At 31.1% G+C, this 21,810-nt stretch overlaps 1 protein-coding gene across 1 annotated transcript in view; it reads right to left on the reverse strand.

Annotated features, from left to right (window-relative positions):
• LOC145313658 (uncharacterized) overlaps positions 1 to 21,810 on the reverse strand; it is a 103,902-nt gene that overhangs the window by 69,356 nt on the left and 12,736 nt on the right. The window contains exons 4-6 of the mRNA XM_080153164.1: positions 15,395 to 15,509; positions 4,702 to 4,863; positions 2,350 to 2,491 (exon numbers count right to left, since the gene is read on the reverse strand). Of these exons, the coding sequence (XP_080009290.1) occupies positions 2,350 to 2,491; positions 4,702 to 4,863; positions 15,395 to 15,509 (419 nt within the window). The remainder of the gene's footprint in view (positions 1 to 2,349; positions 2,492 to 4,701; positions 4,864 to 15,394; positions 15,510 to 21,810) is intronic.

The raw sequence follows: 21,810 nt of genomic DNA on the forward strand, positions 1-21,810 counted from the left end.
TATGGCTGAGAACAGGTTCTAATTCACCGGATATTAATCGGTTTCGAAACGATACGGAAATTTTTTTTGTTTTTGTTTTTTCCTTTAAGATTTAAGTAATAAGGTATAAACTAATCAATGTATATCTATATTAATTTATATCTTTAAAATATGCGAAGCCATATAATACTTTTGCTAATCTGGTATAGATTGCAAAATCTAATTATATATCCTCCTAGGCTAGTTAACAAATATACAAATTACATCATCTTGCAGTATCTTTTTTAACCTATACACAAAAAAATACACAAAATTGTTTATAACCTTGTTGCAAAATTGCATAAATACAGTATTTTGTATAAGAATATAATTACATATTTAAGTATTGATTATTGAGATGCTTGTATTGTATTTTGATGTCCTAGAAATCAATGTTCTAAAAAACAGATGGATATAAAAGTTGTTGTCAAAAAAGTTATAAATCAGAGTCTGAAATCGATTGGACAATTCTAAAATAAAAAAAATGCTCAAGCAAGGTTTAAATTAAATCCTGCTTATGACTACTCTAAAATTGACAGGCGTATTACCGACAGAAGGACACACACACATACTCAATGTATAAAAGCTTCGCTTTTCGAAATCTAAAAGGTCTAATACAAGCAAGTTTGTAAAATTGTGGTTGGTTAGCTAAACCCAATATGTACATTTTCCATTCTTTGATGTTTCAAAATTATAAATATTGGCATTTAGTGGTTTACTGTATATTTTAAAATTTTCAAAAATTCAAGCAAATGTCTACTAAAACAAAGGTTATTTTAAAGCAACACTTTGTTCAACGCAAAGTGATGGATGGTCACTTTTAAAATTATTATATACACTTATTGCTTAACTTACAGAATATTGATAATCTAGAAAATTTAAACATAACAAAATAGTCATTTTCTGAATGGAGAAATAGATTATTTGGGCTGAGTTTTTCAGTGATGCGTTGTATGAAGTGGATCAGAAAGGTTTTAGGCTGTAAATCTCAATTGACAAGGTTAGGTACAAAACAAGTTTTGTCAAATTAGGCTTATGTAAAGTACAATTTTTCCCTTAAATTTCCTTATTCTTTTGTGAGAAATATAATTTGAAAACATGAATATTTTTATGACAATTTGCCTGAGGCAACCTTAAACAGTATAACCTCATAAACCACCCATAGGCTATTTTACACAGTGAAAACTTTGAGAATTCTAAGAAAAAATACTGATCCTTTTTTCCACATAGAAATGACTTTCAGATTTTAATTCATGGATGTTGTATTTAAAATTCAATTATCTTTCTTTATGCTGGCGGATTTGCCACTAAACTGTGTGGGGTAATACGGCAATGCACTGCCATTAAAGTGGAAACAGGATTGCTTTATAACCGGACAGACAGACAAATTTTCTAATGTTAAAATAGATAGGTATGAACCATGGGGACTGTAAAGGTTCATATACCTCAACTAATTAAAAATGTCCAATTCTTCTTTTTTATGCTAAAATAATGTTTTATTTTCAACTGTGACCTTCAGCTCGCTAACCCTTGGAATAGTCTGACTGGAATAGAGAAGCGGTAGACACAGGAAATTGCGGGACCATAATAATTTGCCAGCAAGGAAAAAAACATTCTACATTCACGCAAAAAAATTTAACTTCAGAACGATAATCAAAATTTAAATTATTAAACAATTTTATAATATTATTGATATTGATTTGTATTTTCTTCTTTAAAGCCAATATGTATTTTCCTATAGAGTAAAATTAACAGAGCTTGATCTTTAAATCGTTTTTATGGTGCGCTGAATCGGGGCGATTCAGAGGTGAACCGTAGGTGCGCTGGTGGTAAGCCACAGCGCGCCTGATTTCTAAAAGATTTTCGGCGCGGTGTTGTTAAATCGCTTGCGCACTCACTAAAATATCGATCCGCGCCAGTACAACTTTATTACTTAAGCAGTGTCAGTAAGGTATTTTATATAAAATGCCGTGTCAGTATGGTATTTTATATAAAACATTAATATATAATTTATTTTAAAAATAATTATAAAAATGTTTTCACGATAGTTTTGCAATAAAATATTGCATTGCCGCGCCGGTACAGCGCCACTGGGCGCGCCAAATCGCCCATGCAAATTCGATTTAAAGATTGGTATTTAATAATTTGATGGTGCGCTGAATGAATCGCCCCGGTTTAAATCACCTATAAACGATTTAAAGATCAAGCTCTGGTTTATTGACACATTTTCATATTAAGTATTCTTATGATTTCAGATATTGGTCTATTTTAAGGAAAAAGGAAAATGTAAAATGTCATTTTTGCCTTAAAAGTGCAATTAAACATGTTTACCTGTCCATTATCTGTCCTGTACAGTTTTCTGAGGAGAATGGTGCTCCTCAGGTCTCCAGAAGAATCCATAGTCGACGCCATAGGCTGGAGGGGGCGCCCTCCCAGAGACCAGCTTATTGTTGGGGTGGGGTCTCCGTGAGTTCTGAAATTTAGCTTATTATAAAACATTAGAAAATGAAAAGCATATGAAATTACTTAAAAAAGGTATTTTAGAATTTCCTGTTCTTAAACTGTAGGCTACTTTGCTTTTAATCGTATGTAAATATATTTCTGGTCTTTATGAAATAAATAGACGCAGAGAATATTAAAAAAACATCTAAATAAAAATAAATCTATGGAGTTAATCTTATTCCACACCCCTCAGCATTTCTTAACTAGATTTTTTACTTATGTACGTTAATGTTATTAAACGTCAATTTTCGTGAATATTATAAGGAAACAAAACTTGTGATAATTTTTTTTATTTTTTTACTACTCGCAGAAAACTGTCTATAATACGATAGGATCCTTGATTTTTCAGTATGGCTGAACCGGTTCTAATCCTTCGGATATTAATCAGTTTCGAAGCCATACTGGAAAAAATGTTACATAATGATGTATGATATTTGTTCTTTATTAAACTTACATACATTAAATGATTGATATGGAATAAAATGGGTTATTATGCATGGTAAGAGAGTACAACAGCATTAAAAATTCATTATTTAATTACGATATTAATACTTTTCCTTTAAAAACTATATATTAAATAAAAATGTATTTAGGAATAATAGCCAACAAGCGAAATAAATCTAAAATAATATTTAGGTGGGCAGATAAAAAGGTGATCAATTTTAAAATATGTTGTCCCCAAACGAAAGCTGAAAATAACGTATATGTTTCGTGATTCTTTTCGAATTAATTTCGTTTATAGTAAAAGCAAGTTGGTCTTTTCATAAATGTTAAAAAGACTGAGGTTATGAACATTAGCAAGGCTCCTGCCCAACCTATCAAGATTGAGGGGAATGAAGTAAAGCAAGTCAACAAGTTCGCCTATCTTGGCAGTGTAATAAGCAGTGAGAATGGAGCTAAGGCTGACATTGAAACAAGATTAAACAAAGCAAGGATTGCATTCAAAAGCCTAAAAATTATCTGGAGGTCAAGAAAATACAGTTTAAAAACAAAGTTGAAGGTCTACAGTAGTAATGTAAAAACTGTACTTCTTTATGGCTCTGAGTGTTGGAGAGTGATTAAGAAAGAAATGAACAAGCTCAACTCCTTTCACAACAGCTGCCTGAGGGAAATATGTCGAGTTTTTTGGCCAAACAAAATCTCCAACACAGACCTGCATTTTAAGACAAATGAGAGGGACTTAGAGACACAGATAAGGATTAAAAGACTTAGGTGGCTAGGACATGTCCTTAGAATGAACATGTCAAGAAACCCCAAGAAATGCTTGAGATGGAAACCTCCTGGTAAGCGCAGCAGGGGTAAACCCAGGACAACTTGGAGAAAGAGTGTAGAAGATGAGCTGGAAAAGATGGAGATGACATGGGGAGAAGCAGAAAAGCAAGCTAAAGACCGTAACACCTGGAGACATGTAGTGGCCGAATTTGCTGAAACAGCAAGACGCGGATAAGTAGGTAAGTAAAAATAGTAAAAGCTGCAATTTATCTTTTATTTTATTTCTCTGATGGTCGTTATCTTTTTCTCTTTCTAGCTTCCTATTACTAATTTTCTTTATAATATTAATATTTATACCTTTTTGGTCAAGAAGTTACAAAGTACAGGGCTTGTTAAAAAATTACTTCAAACTTTTTAAAGTACCTTTTCAACTTCCTTTGCAAACTTTTTTGCTGTCTATTAAAATTTAGACAGTTTATTTCATAGTTATTATTACTTTTGAGTTTTAGTTCTTGAATTTTTTTTATTCATCTAAAATGTTTTCTATGATGTACTCTCCTTTCTCTTCTATTTCTCTTTCTCTCCTTGAAAATAAGGGGGGGGGGGAGTTTCTTTAGGTGAGGTTAGGTTAGGTTATCAAAAGCGCACTGTTTGTTCCTGCAGGGTTACCCGCCCCATTATTTTCCTATTTTTTCCTTTCTTTGTCTCTATCTCTAACGATTTCTCTTTTTCGTCCTCTTTTTTTCACTCTTCAACTCTATCTCTCTCTTATTTTTCCTCTCTACCTTAACTTCCATGAACTTCTTTGTTTCCATCCTTGTGCCTCATTTTCACACTTCTCTTCACATTCTCTCTCACTTTTTCTAATTTATTTAGTTCTAATTCATTTTCCATTATTCTTTCCCTCCTAATTAGTATTAGAACTGTTCCTTTACTTTAATTCTATACAGTAAATGATATAATTAATACCTGCAGTGTACAGTATAAGCCCCACCCTCCACCAGTGGATCACTCTGATCTGCCAGGACACGGCCCTCGTCATTCTGGAGGACAGGTAGGCTGGGTGGCACAACTATCTTGATCTTAATCCAGGCGTTGTACGTAGGCAGGTTGGAGAAATCAATTCTACACCTGAAATAGATTTTCATTAGTTTTTATTTTCTTTGACTGCATTGCTCATTTAAACAAAGCTACTTTTGTAGAAACCTAACCTTGTACTTTTAAAATAATTGATTTTCAAAATTAGAATTCTATTGTTAAAAATTTAAACTTATGTAAACCCATGGTCTGAGGATAGAGATGAGTGTATAAAAGAATGTCAGCCACTTTCAGGTGGTTGCAGTTGACAGCTGTGAGGCTACTCAACCTTTATGAAGAAGCTTAGGGGTATGAAAAACTGGGATAAATTGAATTTTTTGATGCAGCTAGAAGTAGTAAAAGTCTGTATGTTGATTTTCGTTTGAGATGTTTTATCTTTGTTTTTAAGAAAGCGTGTCCCTGTGATTAGATTAAACCCCCCAAAAACCTGAGTCTGTCTGGAAAGCAAGATGGCTCTGTATGTATGTGCGAGCATAAGAAGAGAAATTTTCCTTGGAAAGAAATGTCTCTAATTAAAGAACTGTCCGTCCGTCAAATACAGACTCTCATCCATACTCAAGTCAGGAAGCTAATGGAATAGTTTGTAGGTAAAACAATAATTAAGATATTCTTTCCTTTAGCATAAATGCTTAAGGAACAAATTACAGACTATTGGTAAATTTTCAATAAAAACCTAAAGAAGAGTTGAAAATTTTTTTGAAGAAGTACTCAAATCACTCTGATAATTAAATATTTAGTAGCTTAAATATTTTTTATGCTATAAACAAAAATTTTAAGCTTTTATAAGATTTGCTACATTTTTGTTTCATAAAATGTATTATAATAAAGGTTCCGTATCTTCTATTCCTGATTTAATCACTGAGATTGAGTCTTAGAATATGGAGTAATAGAATCTGTTTTAGTTCATACTAAAATAGGTCAAAGTAACAAAATAAACGATTTTTAATACTTTTATGAACTAGTGGTTCGCCTCTAGCATCTAGAAGGGAAGGATAGAAGATTTAAGACTTGAATCTGAAATACTTATTAGCCTAAAACCATCCCAGAACCTATGTGAAGCTTCCCTTAAATGAAAGCCCAATCAGCTCATCAATTGTAAACTTAAGCTACAGACAAAAAACTTAACTACTTTACATTATAGTATATGCATTTTATGAGTAACTATAAATTTTAAAATAGTTCTTTAAGTTCGAATTGTTAATGCCAACCCCCGCCCCCACCCCTTACAATGTATCCCAATTCATTTTGTACGTGGCAAAACTAAAAGGTTTTAACTTATATCTTTTTATATGAATTAATTGGACACAAGTGAATATTGTAAATTTATTTATATCACTACTATCCTGGCGGTCACCTTATGCTTCTAAACCTGTTAGGTTAGTTTAAGTAAATAACAATTTTTAACTTCAACAAAGCGTTTAAGATATCTAAATACTAAATCAGCCCCCAGCCTCTAATAAAGGGTTTGGTCATCTACACTTTGGTTTTTTATCTCATGATATTTACAGCTCTACAAAAATGAATTACATTATGTAAAGGATGTAAATAATCATTTTCTGAAAGTCCGAAAAGCATTTTGATATAAATTTTTCCTCTTTTCTAATTATTTCATAAGACTAAAGAGAGACTAAAGTACTAGTATTTTAATAAATATCAATTTACATAATCTAATATAAACACAAGTGGGGTTTATGTTCTTAAATTTGTTAATTATAACTTTTAATCATCCTTCACGGTAAGGATCTATATGCAAAAATCATTTATATAACTATTAATCAAATTATGAAATATTTGTTCTATTAGATATTAATTAAAATTATATGCAAATATTTTAAAAGAATGCTTTCTTTGACAAATGTTATAGATAATTAGTCAAGAATATAATTTACCTGCTTTTCTCTAAAACACATAGATACAATTGAAAATAATCTCTATTTTCCTTAAATGGATATATATATGACGTGGATATATTTACAGGGGAAAATTTGTAGTCAATATAGGTTGTTAGAATGGACCTCATTTATTGGTCGGTTCGTTCATCACGAGGGAATGGGAAAAAATGGGTGGATAGGGAGGGGGGTATCTTTATTTCAGCCATCTGGGAGTATTACTTTATGAGGGCACATGAAAATTTGGGGCAAAATCCAAGTAATTATATATCGATTTTTCCTTACCTTTCTATCTTAATTTGTCAATGCACATTTAGAACTTCTAGACAAATGTCCCATAATCAAATTGGTTGTTTGTCATGTAATCTTTAATATAAAAAGAAAAGAAAAACTGTTTTCAAATAAAATGAGAGCAACGAAATAATTTATGAGATGATCATATAATTTATAAAAATCTTTGGAAAATATTGTCAGAAACAAATCAATCTAATAGAAATATTTTTAAATTATAAAAATGTTAAAAGAAAATAAATGATTTTCTAATTTTGAAAAGAAACAATTGGTAAAAAGGTTAATCTAATAAATGTTTCAACCAATATAGGAAAAATGTTTCAATTTATTATCATCCCATATTCTTCAAATGCAGCAACTGATTAGCTAGCCCCCCCCCCCCCCTTTTTTTGTACCTGTACTGGATATTAAGTATAAGCAATGCTGTAATCATTAAAATTTTTCAATTGAGGAGAGCATTCCTTCCTTTATGTTTTTTGAAATTTTAATCCATAGTTTTATATTTTTTTTGGCATACCTAAAGCTTGGCGTACTACTGGATATGGGAGGGTTATTTTGTTCTCTAGCAATTATGGGATGTTGTTAAAAAGGAAGCATTAGATGCAATATTTTTTTTGATCTGAGGAAAAGAAAGGTAATATAACAAATTAGCTTCAAAGAAAATTGTTGAGAAAATTACAGCTATATTTATTTTTCCTCTCATACTGACCTAAAAAAAGTGATTTACTATCCTTAAGTCTCATAATGACATATTTAGTATAAATTACTGCTCTTGGATTACAAAAGAAGCTTTCAGTTTTTGAAAGTTGTTAATATAATTTAAATATTCATATGGAAAGCGTAACATTATTGTTAAAAAAATTATCACAAAAGAAAAAAAGCTTTTATATTTTGTTTTGTATCAATGGTCAATTCAATTGTTTTTTTTTTAACTGAATTTAAGCTTTTATTTAACCTTAACTTGGGGTTTTTATGACAAAATGAAAAATATGATATTTGATAAATATGCAAAGAAACTAATTCTATTTTTCCATATTCTTTTTTCAACTCTGACACCATCATTATTAGATTATGTGTGCAAACTTCTATAATCTTGGATACGATCAAAAACTTTCAACTTTAAGAATACAAAATATTTTTTTAAGATTAAGAAATCATTAAAGAATCCAGTTTTAATAAACGAATAATCTATACTTAAGAAGAACAAATACGAATCAACTTTGTATGTAGACAATGGTCCTCGTCATGTAAATGTTAAAGAAAAATGTGTCCATTTAAATGTGGAAAAGGAAATTAACAATTCAAAACCTTTAAAGAAATATGTTTTTTTTCTTTGTTCAAAATCTATACTAGATTTCGGACAATAGATGTAACTGGCATACTTCATATTTTTTTTTCTATGCCAAAGCAAATGGCTATGGTCTGACATAGACTTTATAAATTAAAAAAAAATTAAAAGTGCCCTATCAAATTTCAAGACAATTATTTCCACTTTAAAAAAATTCCATGTAGTCGACATAGATATAGAATTTATGGACGGACATATCATTGGTTCTCCTGTTGTCCACAACCGAAGTGCATACCATAGGCGTCCAAGGGGGGGGGTAATGGGCCATTTGGCACCCCCAAACGATTTTGGGGGTGCCGTAGGCACCCCCAAAATTTTGTGAACAATACCCCCCCCAAAAAAAAATTACCCCTACCTTGGGGGTGCCGTAGGCACCCCCAACGATTTTGGGGGGGGTATTTACCCCCCCAAACCATTTTGGGGGGGGTAATAACCCCCCCCAAAATAAATGTTCTTTAAAAAATTTTTTTTGGGGGGGGTATTTACCCCCCCCAAATTGAATGTTCTTAAAAAAAAATTTTACTGTCCAACCAGTTAAAACAGTTCTTAACCATGATAACAAAAAATGTAATAGTTTGATCATGTTTTATTTGCTTGGGCCTTTATAAGGGCTAAAACCATCCCGGGGATCTATGATGTAATTGTAAAGCACTGAAGATTCCATAAAATAGATACCTAACTAAATTAAATATTTCATTAAATAATGAAAAAGAATTTCTATAGGCGATTTCTTTTGGGAGGATGTCAGGGTGTCTCAAAACTAGTTATAAAACTTACCAGGACCTATAAGACGCTTCACTTTAAAGTAAAATCATATTGGTTCATTGGTTAGTGAGTTAATTATTGTATTTTTATGTTCTAAAGAATGAGATACTACTATATATTTGAATAGTAGTGGCGCCCTTAGCATCTAAGAACTCGTGTTTTCTAAAGGGTAAAAAGGGAGGAGAAAAATAGCCTAAAACCACTCAAAGGATTGACCTATAATAGTGTGGAACCATCATGGGATCTATGTGAAGCTTTCCTAAAAAGGAGAACTCAGTATTAAAAGTAATGAAATCTGAAGCTATAGTCAAATAAACCTTACTTACTACTTTATGTTATAAGTTAGTACTTATTAACTTAATAGATTAGGTAGGTGCTTTTTTTTACATAATTAAATTACCCCCCCCCAAAAATTTTACCCCCGGGGTAAATTAGTTTGGGGGGGGTAATTACCCCCCCCCCAACAGATTTGGGGGGAGTATTTACCCCCCCCAACAGACTTTCGGGGGGGTAATTACCCCCCCCAATCAAATTTTACCCCCGGGGTAAAAATTTTAAGGGGGGTAAAAAAAATTTTCGGCGCGCTTCGCGCGCCATTTTACCCCCCCCAAACACGAATTACCCCCCCCCCTAAAATTTTTTACCCTCCCCCAAAAAAAAAGCTTGGACGCCCCTGGTGCATACCACTGAATTAAACTAAAAGGAATACAAAACGTACTTTTTGCACGTTGTCTTCTGTCAGAGAAGGAAGAATATTAAATTATATTTCCATATACAGAAAAAAGCGTGCATTCAATTCATTAATTATATCGCTATTTCAAATCATCAAATCAATATCACTGTTCTACCCATTCTAGTTGCTTCATTCTTATTCAGACTGCAAAGAAAAGTTTTAACAACGTATTTTTATTTTCATTTTATCAGATTGGGTTAAGTAAGTGTTAATAGAGCTCTTTCAGGAATATAGTTCCCCACAAGTGCTTCTAAATTTTTTTTTATAATTCAAACTTGGTCCACTAGTTAGTTCGAGAGGTTTTACTAAGATATTATTACATTATTACGTTGAAATAATCTTAATTAAAGAAAAATTAACTATTAGTTTTTGCCAGGGAATACGAATCAAATTATTTTTCCTCCATGTGTCGCATACCTGTGCCAGCTACAAAGAAAGAGCCAGAGCTACATATTATATATTTTTTTTATTTAATAAATCCTGCCTAAACTTTTTTTTAAAAAAGAAGAATGTAATTTTAAACTTTTTTTCTCTACTTCTATCATTCATGTTGAAGTTTTTAAAAAGTGCTGACTATTGAGAATAGAACCATCATATAGTTTGATTATGTAGGCCAGACCTTACATACACCTTGATACCACAAATGTTAAAATTATTTATATTTGAGTTTCATGATGGTATACTTATTCAAATCCCTAAAAACAAGAGATTTCAACGGCATGTTGTTAGACTCAAAAACATGTTTCAAATTAAATTTCTTGTTAGCTACAGCTTTGCTTTTTAAATTAGATTGTAAGGCTTATTTTGGCTATTAGTTATGTAATTCTTTTTTTCCTAATAGATGTTTTTGTTTATCAAGACTTAGCGCAAATTTCTTAGAACGACAATACTATGTATTATCTAGCCCCTGTTGAGAGGAAGCCAAAATCATACTGGTTTCTAATATGCCAGGCTTAATAATTTATGTTGTTTTCAGAATATCTTTTTTTTGTAAATAAGCTGTTGGGGGGGGGGGGGGGGGGGAGAGGAGGTAATCCAATGGATAATTGTAGTTATATTGCTTATTATTGTGCTATGTTGCATAATAATACTGATAAAAATAGATAGAACCCTTTTCTTTTTGTAAAAAATTATGTAAGTTTTGGGTAAATGTTTTTACAAAGTTTTTTTGTTGAGTTGTATCTGAATTCAGGGATAAGGGATACCAAATAATTCCTTTTAATGTCTCATAAAAACAGTACTTAGCAACTGCTAATTATTAGACAGCTTTGCGGCAGATAGAAAAATGTTGCAGTAGAGCGGTTGCTACTTTCAGCCAATATCAGTCGCCTTTTATTTTAACTGCGGCTGCAAAATTGAAAGGCCAGGCTGCGGACTGCTGCTTTATCGAAAATCACGTTTTCCCCAATTCGTGTCTAATAGACAGACGAACAGACGGACGGACATTTGGAATTAATTAGTAACTTATCTATTAAAAAAACTACGATTGGACTTTTCTCCGGCTGAGGAAAAATTTAGCTACTTCTTAAGATCTGATAATCTTATTTGACATGATTTTACAAGAATAGCAAGCCAATAAAGAATCTTTATCTGTCCGTTCAGTTGGCATTAGCTTGCCGAATTCCCGCATTCAACTATTCATCAAAATAAATGCAGAATCTACAAAGAACAACTAAAATAACAAAAAAAGTTGCCAAAATCAACAATTTTCAGATACAAAATTATTGCATGAATTTTTAAATGACTAATCATTTTTCAAATTCAAATATTTGGAATAAAATGTGCAAATCAACATAGCTTTGTCGCAGCTTTGTTATTTAGTCCATAAATGTGACTGGATTTTTTACGAATTAACTATAACCATGCAGGGGTGTAGTGGCTGTATTCACACACTGGATGGATACACCCCACTTTGTGTCCACCCCACTGTGCATCCTTGACAAGGGTTTAACTCTACATTCTCCTAACACAGCCACAGTTTGTATTACATCCCCTCGAATTCACTTTCAGGTAGGTGTCTACATCTTTAGGTTCGCCCCTAGCTAATCCCAGTACACAGCCCTGAATTGTGACCTAGTGTATTTTTTAAAGTTAGTTGCTAATACTAGTTTTGTTCTTGTATACTCTTTAAAAAAAGCTAACTAATTGACTAAACTTTCTTTCAGCAAAGAAGAATTGAACTATGTTATGGAAATTATAGATATATAAATGTATACGGATCAAGTCGAATATAGAAAAAGAATAGTCCCTTTCAGGACAACGTCTCTTAAGGGGCGTTTCGTCGTATTTTCACGGTAGCTTTTGATAGGTTATGTTAGGTTAGGTGATTGCTCCGCAGGGTTAGAGCCCCCCATAGGGGCTCGAAATAGGAGAAAATCTAATGTAAACATACGACGAAACGCTCCTTAAGAGGCGTTGTCACGATAGGGACTATGCCCAAAACATATTATTTTGACAAATTTGTTATAGCTATAACGGACCGAGTGGACAAACTTATGTTTGTCAATTGCAAGACAAAAATTACAACTAATATAAAATAGTCAAGAATCATTATTGCAAAGAACGCTAACGTATATGCTCAAGAAAGTTTTATTTTACGCGAATTTTCTTCGCGAAATTGATGACATACAGGCTATAGACTATGTATTACAATAGTTTTCAAAGAACAATGGCAAATATCCACTGAAATTATGCTTCTAGATTTATTTCATACTGTACAAAATAAAAACCTGAATAAACCCCCCATCATAAGGACCTTTCCTTGTATATTGTACAAGATCCAGGTATATTATAATACATTGCACTACCCAATTATATTATAATACTAGAAATTTTCCCTCATATATTGTGCTAGATCCAGGTATATTATAAAACATTGCACTACCCAATTAAATTATAATACTTGAAATATTCCCTCATATATTGTGCTAGATCCAGGTATATTATAATACATTGCACTACCCAATTATATTACAATACTATAAATGAAAATTACAATACGTACATGGGATGCATTTTGCACAGCTATCTTTTATGGACGTGCTCATGGTTTTGTTACGGTGGGGGGGGGGGGGTGCAAGTTGACGACCTTTACAGTTGATTCATGGCGTGATAAGGTTTAGTATTTAAACGCATGATTTTTTTTAAACATCTTCCTTTAATTATTTAAACTTAAAAATATTATCTATAACGGGTAAGTTTGGTACTCATTCATAACCCGGCCACGTGAACGCTAATGCTTTTTTAATTCGGCCAAAGAGGTATAATATATAAAGGTAAAGCAAGAGAAAGAGAAATAAAGAGAAATTTCAATATGATTTTGGGATTTATTTAAATATATCATCTTGCGGTGAAACATGAATATTTAGTTTCCTTAAAAGTTCCTAAACAGCTGATAGGATATTATTTGCAGGGAAGCTTTACAAGAAGTAAAAAAATACACAACTAAAAATAAACAGTTTATAAAAAAGCAAAAAATATTGTCTTTTAAAATAATAAAAAATTAGACAATTATCATTAGAAAATGATTTAAAAGAAAGTAAATGAAAGAGAACTTTAGCATTAAATAAATAGAAATAGAGAAAGTATTTCTAAAGAACAAATGAAAGTAAAGAATAATAGGTAAAGGTAAAGTTTTTGGCACAACTATACTGTATACAATAATACAGTATTGCAAGGTTTGGCAACTAAAAAGTTTGAAAATTATACCCATTTAAATATATCCCCTCAAAAGGAATATTAAAAACTTTTTTTATAAGGTAAATTATTGAAAAGCCTTATTTTCAATGCAATAATATATAATATGTAAACCATTGTACAATAAGTTTCTTAAAAGTTATTTAATTTATTGTTGAAGGCAAATTAGGAAAATTACATAATTTATTTTTGAATTGATGATATAGGACAACAAACAACAATGTCACATGACTGCGATTTTTTTAACCTTTGGGATTATATTATGAATAAAGTTAGTAGTGGAAACATTAACCAAATGTATATTATGGTTTGTGCTAATGTCGTATGGGTGAGTTGCACTTGGACTGAACAGTCAACTTGTCAACTCAAGGCCAGACTCTTGGTCCTTCACCTCATACCCGTGGTACAGTACATTACAGACAACCAACTCTCTGTGATGCACGACCTTTGTCTGAGAAGTCCTAACCGTGCATGGTAACGAGTTGCGCCTGTTTTGGGCCAAGGCATTCCCCCCACTCTAACTATTTACGTCGCGCATTTGACATAGTAGCAGTGGGAACCATTTTTAACGTCTTTAGTTTTTGACGCGGTGTCGGACCGAGATTCGAACCTATCACCTTCCCGACGACGAGCGAATGCGCAACGTGTTGAGCCACGGTCGCGGGTTTATATTATGGTTTAAATAATGTTTTAGAAATGATAGCAAAATTATGTATATTTTAGCTGAAAATAATACATAAAATACAACTGTCCATAAATTTGCAAGAGCCTTATATACCAACTTTGAATTGTGTTATCCTTGTTAGAATGCAGAGTTACTTTGTGACTGTAAACATAGTATACAGGAGGTATTAACTAATTTTACACATTATTTGCTACTACAATAGCTGCACAGTTGGGACCATCAATACATTTCTCTTGTCTTAGAAACATGACCATAAATTATTTTTCCCTAGTGTCATATGAATATAAATTCTGTTTTATCTTTTTAAAAAGAGGGTCATTATTTTCGCCAAATTTCATAAAGTTGGGTGCAAACTTCTAGTCAAATGCGCTTATTAGGTCAAATTGAGCCTAATTATCGCCAAATGCATAGAATGCGCATAAGCTCATTTGACTGGAAGCTTGCACACAACTTTACAGAACTTTCGAGAAAAATAATTACCCTCTTTATACTGGCAATTGGGAAAAAAATGTATCATACAAGTAGAGCCACATATTTACTAGGCTAAAGTGAAGCAGTTCAAAAATAATGGCGACTTATTTATTAAATCGATGTTGAGCCAGAAATTTAATTTTTCGCTGTTTTAAACGGTAAATTACAATGTTACACACATTTTTCATTAGAGAGCTGTGGTTTCGTGTCCCTAACTGTAACACAATTACAGCATAAAGCTTTTCTAGGAATTATAAAGAGAAAGAAAATGAGAGAAATGTTGTATTGATAAGTTTTAATACTTGTGCAAATTTTATAAACCAATTAAGAAGTATTACAAAAGTATCATTTACTTTTACAGAGACTTGAACAAAAATATTGCATATTTCATTGAAAACACTACCATTTAAAAATGTTTTATTTTTAACACTATAGCGTAGAGTAGTAGCACTACTGACAGGGACGTCCAAGCCTTTTTATTTTGAGGAGGTAATCTCATGTATTTTAAAAAGTTTTTGTAGGGTTTTAGGGACGTAAGCACCTCTTACCCACCCTTATTATCTAACCTAAAAGAACTCAAAGTTTTTTTTTGTGTTGCATATTGTTAGTTAAAGTTCTTTCCATAATTAACCGTTTAATAGCTAAATACCTTCAATAATATAGCAGCCACTCTACAATCAACTTACCTATAAATTCCACCGTCTTCTTCTTTTACAGGATTAATCTCCAAGGCAGACGTCCATAACAGTTCGGAAGACATTGAATTTAAAGATTCCTCGTAGTTTACAACGCCTCGATCGCCTAAAAAATTGAAATTGGGAAAATGTATTTAAATGAACAGATGGACACTTTAATTAACGAAATCGGCGAATTATGAAAGCAATACTGTTATGGAAAAATTTAGATTTAAATTTGCTTATATAGAATTTATAATTTTATTAAAATATTATGTAGCTAATTAGTTTTACCTAATATGATAAAACATACATAATAAACTGGGTGCTTCCAATAAATATGAACAACGTCGTAGAAGAAAGGTTTTTATAAATGATTCTAAAGTTTTCGGAAACTGCTGGTACGAAATGGTTGTATTTTTCAGTAAAGCTTTAAATTTAAACATCTTGGGTTGGTTTTAAGCTATTTTTCTGGCCTCTCCCGTCTCGCCTACTAGCTAAGGGACGAAACAACTAGTACATCAAACTAAGCATATCTGATTGTCCCGATGAAGCTAAAGATCCCATACCAACCAAAAAAATACACCCTCCTCCTCTGAATAAAAGAACCTGCCCTTAATATAAGAACATTTATACTTAGGATTTTTAGTTTAACAAGTACACCCTTTTGGGGTAAAGCTACAAGTTGATTATAAGATATTCAACAAATTGGCTATGACAATAATTTCATAGATGTTGACAATTTAAGTTTTATTAACAGTTACAATTTTGTTTCCCGTTGACTTGGTGGACATAATGCTTTATTTTAGACGAGGCTTCTAGAGGCTTAGACTACTTATAGACCATTGCTAAAGTTCATATGCATATAATGGCTTGGATATTATTATATTTAATATAATGTGTCCTACATAATTATGTATCGTACCCTGTAAATGTAGGATGTTCTGTATATACTCTTATTAAATATTTACAAATATCCTATTAGCAAATTATGTAAATACTAATAAAAAAGCTAGAAAATAATTATGTAAATCAATTTAGTAGTTTTACAATTTTATCTCCCTTTATAATATAAGAAAAGTTAAGTTTGAAACTTTAATATAAAACATTAATATATTTTCAAACACTGTTTCAATGACACAACACTGGAAATCAAATGCATCAGCTGTTTACGAGATCTTACAGAAAATTTTCATATTCATAATTTCAGCTACTTCATATTTAGAATTTAGATTTTAGATCACCTTTAAAGAAATGCCAATTTTTTAAAGATTGAGTTGTTAAAATGTTTAATTAAATGATTTTTATATCTTTTTCTGCCAAAGAATTGTGTTTTTAGAGTCAATATAAGGTTATGGACTCTGTCGCATTAGATTATTATAATTATGTTGATAATATGTCAATATTGACCCCTTTTATTAAAGTCATATAATCAACATAGAAAATAGTATTTCCAGTATGACTTCAAAACTTATATGGGATTAGAACCGGTTCTTAGCCATACTGAAAAGTCATGAATGGAATCGTATTATAGAAATTTTCCAGAAACAATAAAATTAAATTATAAAATTAATACCAGGGATAATTGATACCAGTTTTGTTCGTACGGGGATTTCGGTCCATCGGGGCTAACAAAACTTTTGATATCCGTGGAAAGCTGTTTTTAATACGATGCGATAACTAAATATTTTACCCTTTATCCGTGATTCTACCTAAATCTATTAATTCGCATATCTTGTCAAAAACACACCTAACACACATAATTATTAACACAGAAGCTTTTCTACATTCAAGGCTTCACCTCTGGTCGTCCATGTATCATTAATAGCTTTGATATTACTATTAAAGAATGCTAGAAACGTCTTATTGATTTTAGACCTGGCATGTGGATACCTGATTCAAAAGAAAAAAAGGTATGAGGAATGATGAATCCTCTGACAATTAGACATTTTTATATAAGCGTAGCTCACCTATATAAAGTTATTTTTAAGCAACCTAAGATTTAGGCAATTTCACAAAAAAAATATTATTTTTTTCTTCATATTTCTTTGATTTTAAAAGCAGAGTAATTTACTATTTGTTAATGCTTGTTTGTGCTTTTATAATTTGTTAAGCTTTGAATTTTTGCTTTTGTAGATTTTTTATCCTTGTTATTTAAGCAGATAAGAAGTAAAGAATCATAAAATAACGAAAACTCATTTGTCATTATGATTATGTAAAAAAATGCAGAGTTTTATATGAACTATAATATATCTTTAAACTTATGCAACTCTCAAATGCAAATGATATCATTGTACATTTATTTGCATATGTTTATAAAAAAAAGTACATAGTAAGGGTGTATCTTTTGGGTTGTTTATTTTACGAAAGCTATAAGGAATAGTTTTAGGCGCTTTTGGCTCCATCTGTATTAAAAGCAAATATTAAAAAGAAACTAGATAATTAAAAGATTAAGAAATTTCAAAAGAAATTACTTCATAGGTTCAATAAAAAAAACTTAAGTGTAATCCTATTATTGAAAAATTATGAAAAAAAACTTTGTATTTAAATGAACAGAATTATGAATATACATTCAGTTTGTGTAAATTAATAACTTAATTGTTTGAATATGACAGCTCATTTGCAACATAGGTAAATATTTCATTTCACTGTAAAAATATTTTTCTTCATTTAAATTAAAGTGCTTAAAGCTAAGCTTTATACAATCAAATATGTACCAATAGATTCTATATCAGATTAAAATGCTTAAGGCTAAGCTTTATACAATCAAATATGTACCAATAGATTCTATATCAGAATCAGATGTCTGACATTGACAATAATATTGAAACTTAGTTACATGCACAGTCTAAGCAAAGGATGTGCAATCAATGTGCTAGTTGTCTGCAATACTTTAAATAAATCAGACCAAAAACTAAAAATTTTAAAATTACATCATGTAAACTTAAGTAGTTGAAAATAGTCTATATGTCTGTGTTATCTAAGATATGTTATCCTGAGCTGGATCTTTAAATCATTTCAATGGTGATCTAAACCACCCCGCGCGAAATTTCAGCCAATCACAGCGGCGCATTTTAAAAATCAGCCGCTGTGATTGGCTGAAATTTCGCACGGGGTGGTTTAGATCACCATTGAAATGATTTAAAGATCCAGCTCTGGGAAGATTCATAATAAAATTTAAGTTTTAAGTTTATTTTCTAAGAGTGCACAAGTAATGTAAGTGAATATTAAACTATGTGGGTAATGGAAATTTGTTTATAAGAAAATAACTTCATGTTAGCTTTTTAAACAGCAAGGCTTCTCTATGCTTCCTTAATTTACTTTTTCTGTGGAATGTCAAACACTTATCTTAAATAGCAACAAAGAAAAAAAAATTTCTCATACACAAAAACATTGTCCTCTATTGCATAATTAACCGATAGAAATTTCAAGTTGTATGTAGTTGCTCATTGGATAAAGGAACTACATTGAATAGCAGCCTAAAAAATAATTTTTTTAACCAATATTCTAACAAACGGACTGGAGGATAAATAGAGTAAGAGACAAACTATAAAATATTATCGCTATTAAAAAATATATTTTATAAAATTGTATCTGTATTTTGATGAAACTATGGACAGAATCATCCTTGTTTGAAATAGTAGGACAGATTTTCAAATATGTAAAGCTCTCTGAAAACATGATTAATTTCCCACAAGGCATGTAAATGATATTTTGGTCAGTATTTTTATACATCTAGGGAAGAAAAAGAAAAGTTCAACAGAAAAACAAGTTAGAAAGCTTTCAGAGATGCTAAGCTTTAAAAATATTACCAAATCAAAATAAGATAAGTTTTATAAAACCTTATGACTTTAAGAATAATAAAAACTCTAAAAAGGCCGAAAATATAATATTTGAAGCCACAAAAACATTAAAAGTTAGGTGACAACAGCTAAGAGAAGAATATTTCATACAATTTCGAATTTTTTACTCAGAAGAAATTTAAAAACTTACTAAGGTTTATGTATTATTGTAGAGAAAATACACTCTTAGAACTATACACAATTTTAAAGGACATAAAAAAAGAGAGAAAAAGGGAGGAAATAGAAAGAGGGGAAGTTAAAGAGAACCGAAAGGGAGATAGAGAGAGAGAGAGGGGGGGGGGGAGTAGGTTATGCAGTCAGAACATATATATGTATATTGTATATGATAGATAGTTTATATTACAACATATGGGAAAAGGGGAAGGCAAATACTAAGGCAAATTAGGGGAAAAATACAAAAGACAAATAGACATGTATATAGATAAGAGTTCTTAAAAAAATATTCTAAAATAGGCTCGGCAAACAGCAAGCCGCATTGTTTATGATGTAATCATTAGCCTCTGCCTCTAAAAGAATAACCATATTTTACAGCAATCCATGCATGCAGCCAAGTCGCCCCTTTTTTAACAAGCTGCAAATAAATCATACAATTTAACAATCAACTGCAGCCAGGTGGAAAATAGCTGCTACAAAATTTGTATACCTTTCTCATTTTTAATATTTGAAGTATTGTGCAAGCTTCATTACTTTTAAATCTTCCTAATATTCATTGAAAAATCTTTTCGTGTTTTTAGCGACTTTTATTATACTTATTTTCCATTTACCTATCTATAATACAAAGTAGAACGATGTCTGTCCGTCTGTCTGTCCGTCTGAAGCTTAAGATCTCGGTAACCGCTGAACCGAATGGGCTTTACTCTTCAGGGAATATACCTACTGGTCCTGTGGTAGTTTTAAGATATTTTCTTGGGGGGTGGGACACCCCAACCCCCCCAAAAACAAAAAAATCCCCCCCCAATTTTTTTTTTTTTTTTTTTTTTTTTTGCAGGAGATTTCCTTGGTCCTTTTACGAATTTCACCTTAATTTTTTTTTGATAACCTCTTGGGGCAAAGCCCCTAGAGGCTAGGAGCGAAGCCACTAGTACCTGTTATAATGTATTTATTTCTAAGTTCTTTACAATGGAATGTTTTGGCACTAGGCCAGTTCATTCTGAATACAATTCACATTTTAAAAAGACAACAGAAGGGAGAAATAAGGATAATAAACTAGATAGATAAACACTGAACACTGAACAGCCTGTAGAATACTTAAAGAAATGATAGATGATCAAAAATGATTATCCATTACATAAACAAGACATATTTATATACCTATAAAATAAATGAAAAAAAAATAAAGAATAGAAAAATATACTTATAAGAGAGAAAAGTTAATAAAGATTATTAGTGAAAATCAAAAGAAAGAAAAATAGAAGTGGAACATAGAAATAAGAAAATAAAATGGCATTTGATGAAAAGTGTTATATGTTTATGTTTTTTGATAAGATTATATGTAGATATAATTAAAATTCTTTTGATTGAACAGACAATAAGATAGACAGAAAGAAAGGTGTCTAGATGTGAATGTCAGCCCTACATGGGGTCTATGCAATGAGCAAAGCAACACAAACACAACACACACACATACACACTGGCGAGACAATCCTAGCGAGCAGAAATAAAAAAAAGTTTGAAAGTTTGCTAATTTTACTTTTTGACTCAGCACTATGCTATTCTGCTTAAAATAGAAGTGTTAAAACAAACAAACTTTAAAAAATATAGAATTTCTTTTCTTAAATTGTTCTTTCTTTCAGCCATTTTCAGGATTTAAAAAGACCATATACACTTGATAGATTTCAAATGATATACATAGTTAATTAAACATCCAAGATATTAAAAGTAGTTGTATTTGATATGTTTTTAAACGTAAATTACACTAGGTTTAAGGAAGGCTTACAAAGTAGCCAAGGAAAAGTTAATTCATGTTAAAAGGGAGAGAAAGAACATAATGAACCAAAAATTGAATTACATAGCTACAAACATAAGCATAATTGAAATTTGAGACACAACCTTTCAAAATGTAAATTTTGCATATATTGTTTAATCTAAGCTTGAACAAATTTTGTAAAGCATTTATGTAGAAACTCTATGAAAGTATTTTTGGCCAATACTGTGAACAATCAACAATCAATTTCAAATATTTAATTCTCTCCGCAAATCTAATTGTCTAAAATTTCTTTAGAGGATTTTTTCTTAAAAGAGATAAATAGAGTTCAATTAAACGGAGGTATGTTGTACTTACAATGTAATTTTAAATTTGATCTAATTAGAGAAGTTTTACTTATTGTAATTTTAGTTATATATTAATAATAATGTATTGAGTACTTGGTTCATTTTTTGACATTCTGTTCAATGAAAACCATTTTAATTAGTAGATTCTTTCCTAGCCTCTGAGGGCTGAGGTTTTAAATTTAATTCAGCTGTTATAGCCTAAAACTAACCTTACTGTACTTTTTCAAACATGTAATTGAAGACGAATTAATCTTAACCCCAATTCTTCCTTTGGTTAGTTATAATTGGGAAGTA

The sequence above is a fragment of the Acartia tonsa genome, chromosome 3, assembly GCF_053477335.1.
Source record: "Acartia tonsa isolate MP-2025a chromosome 3, ASM5347733v1, whole genome shotgun sequence".
Classification (NCBI taxonomy): Eukaryota; Metazoa; Arthropoda; class Copepoda; order Calanoida; family Acartiidae; genus Acartia; species Acartia tonsa.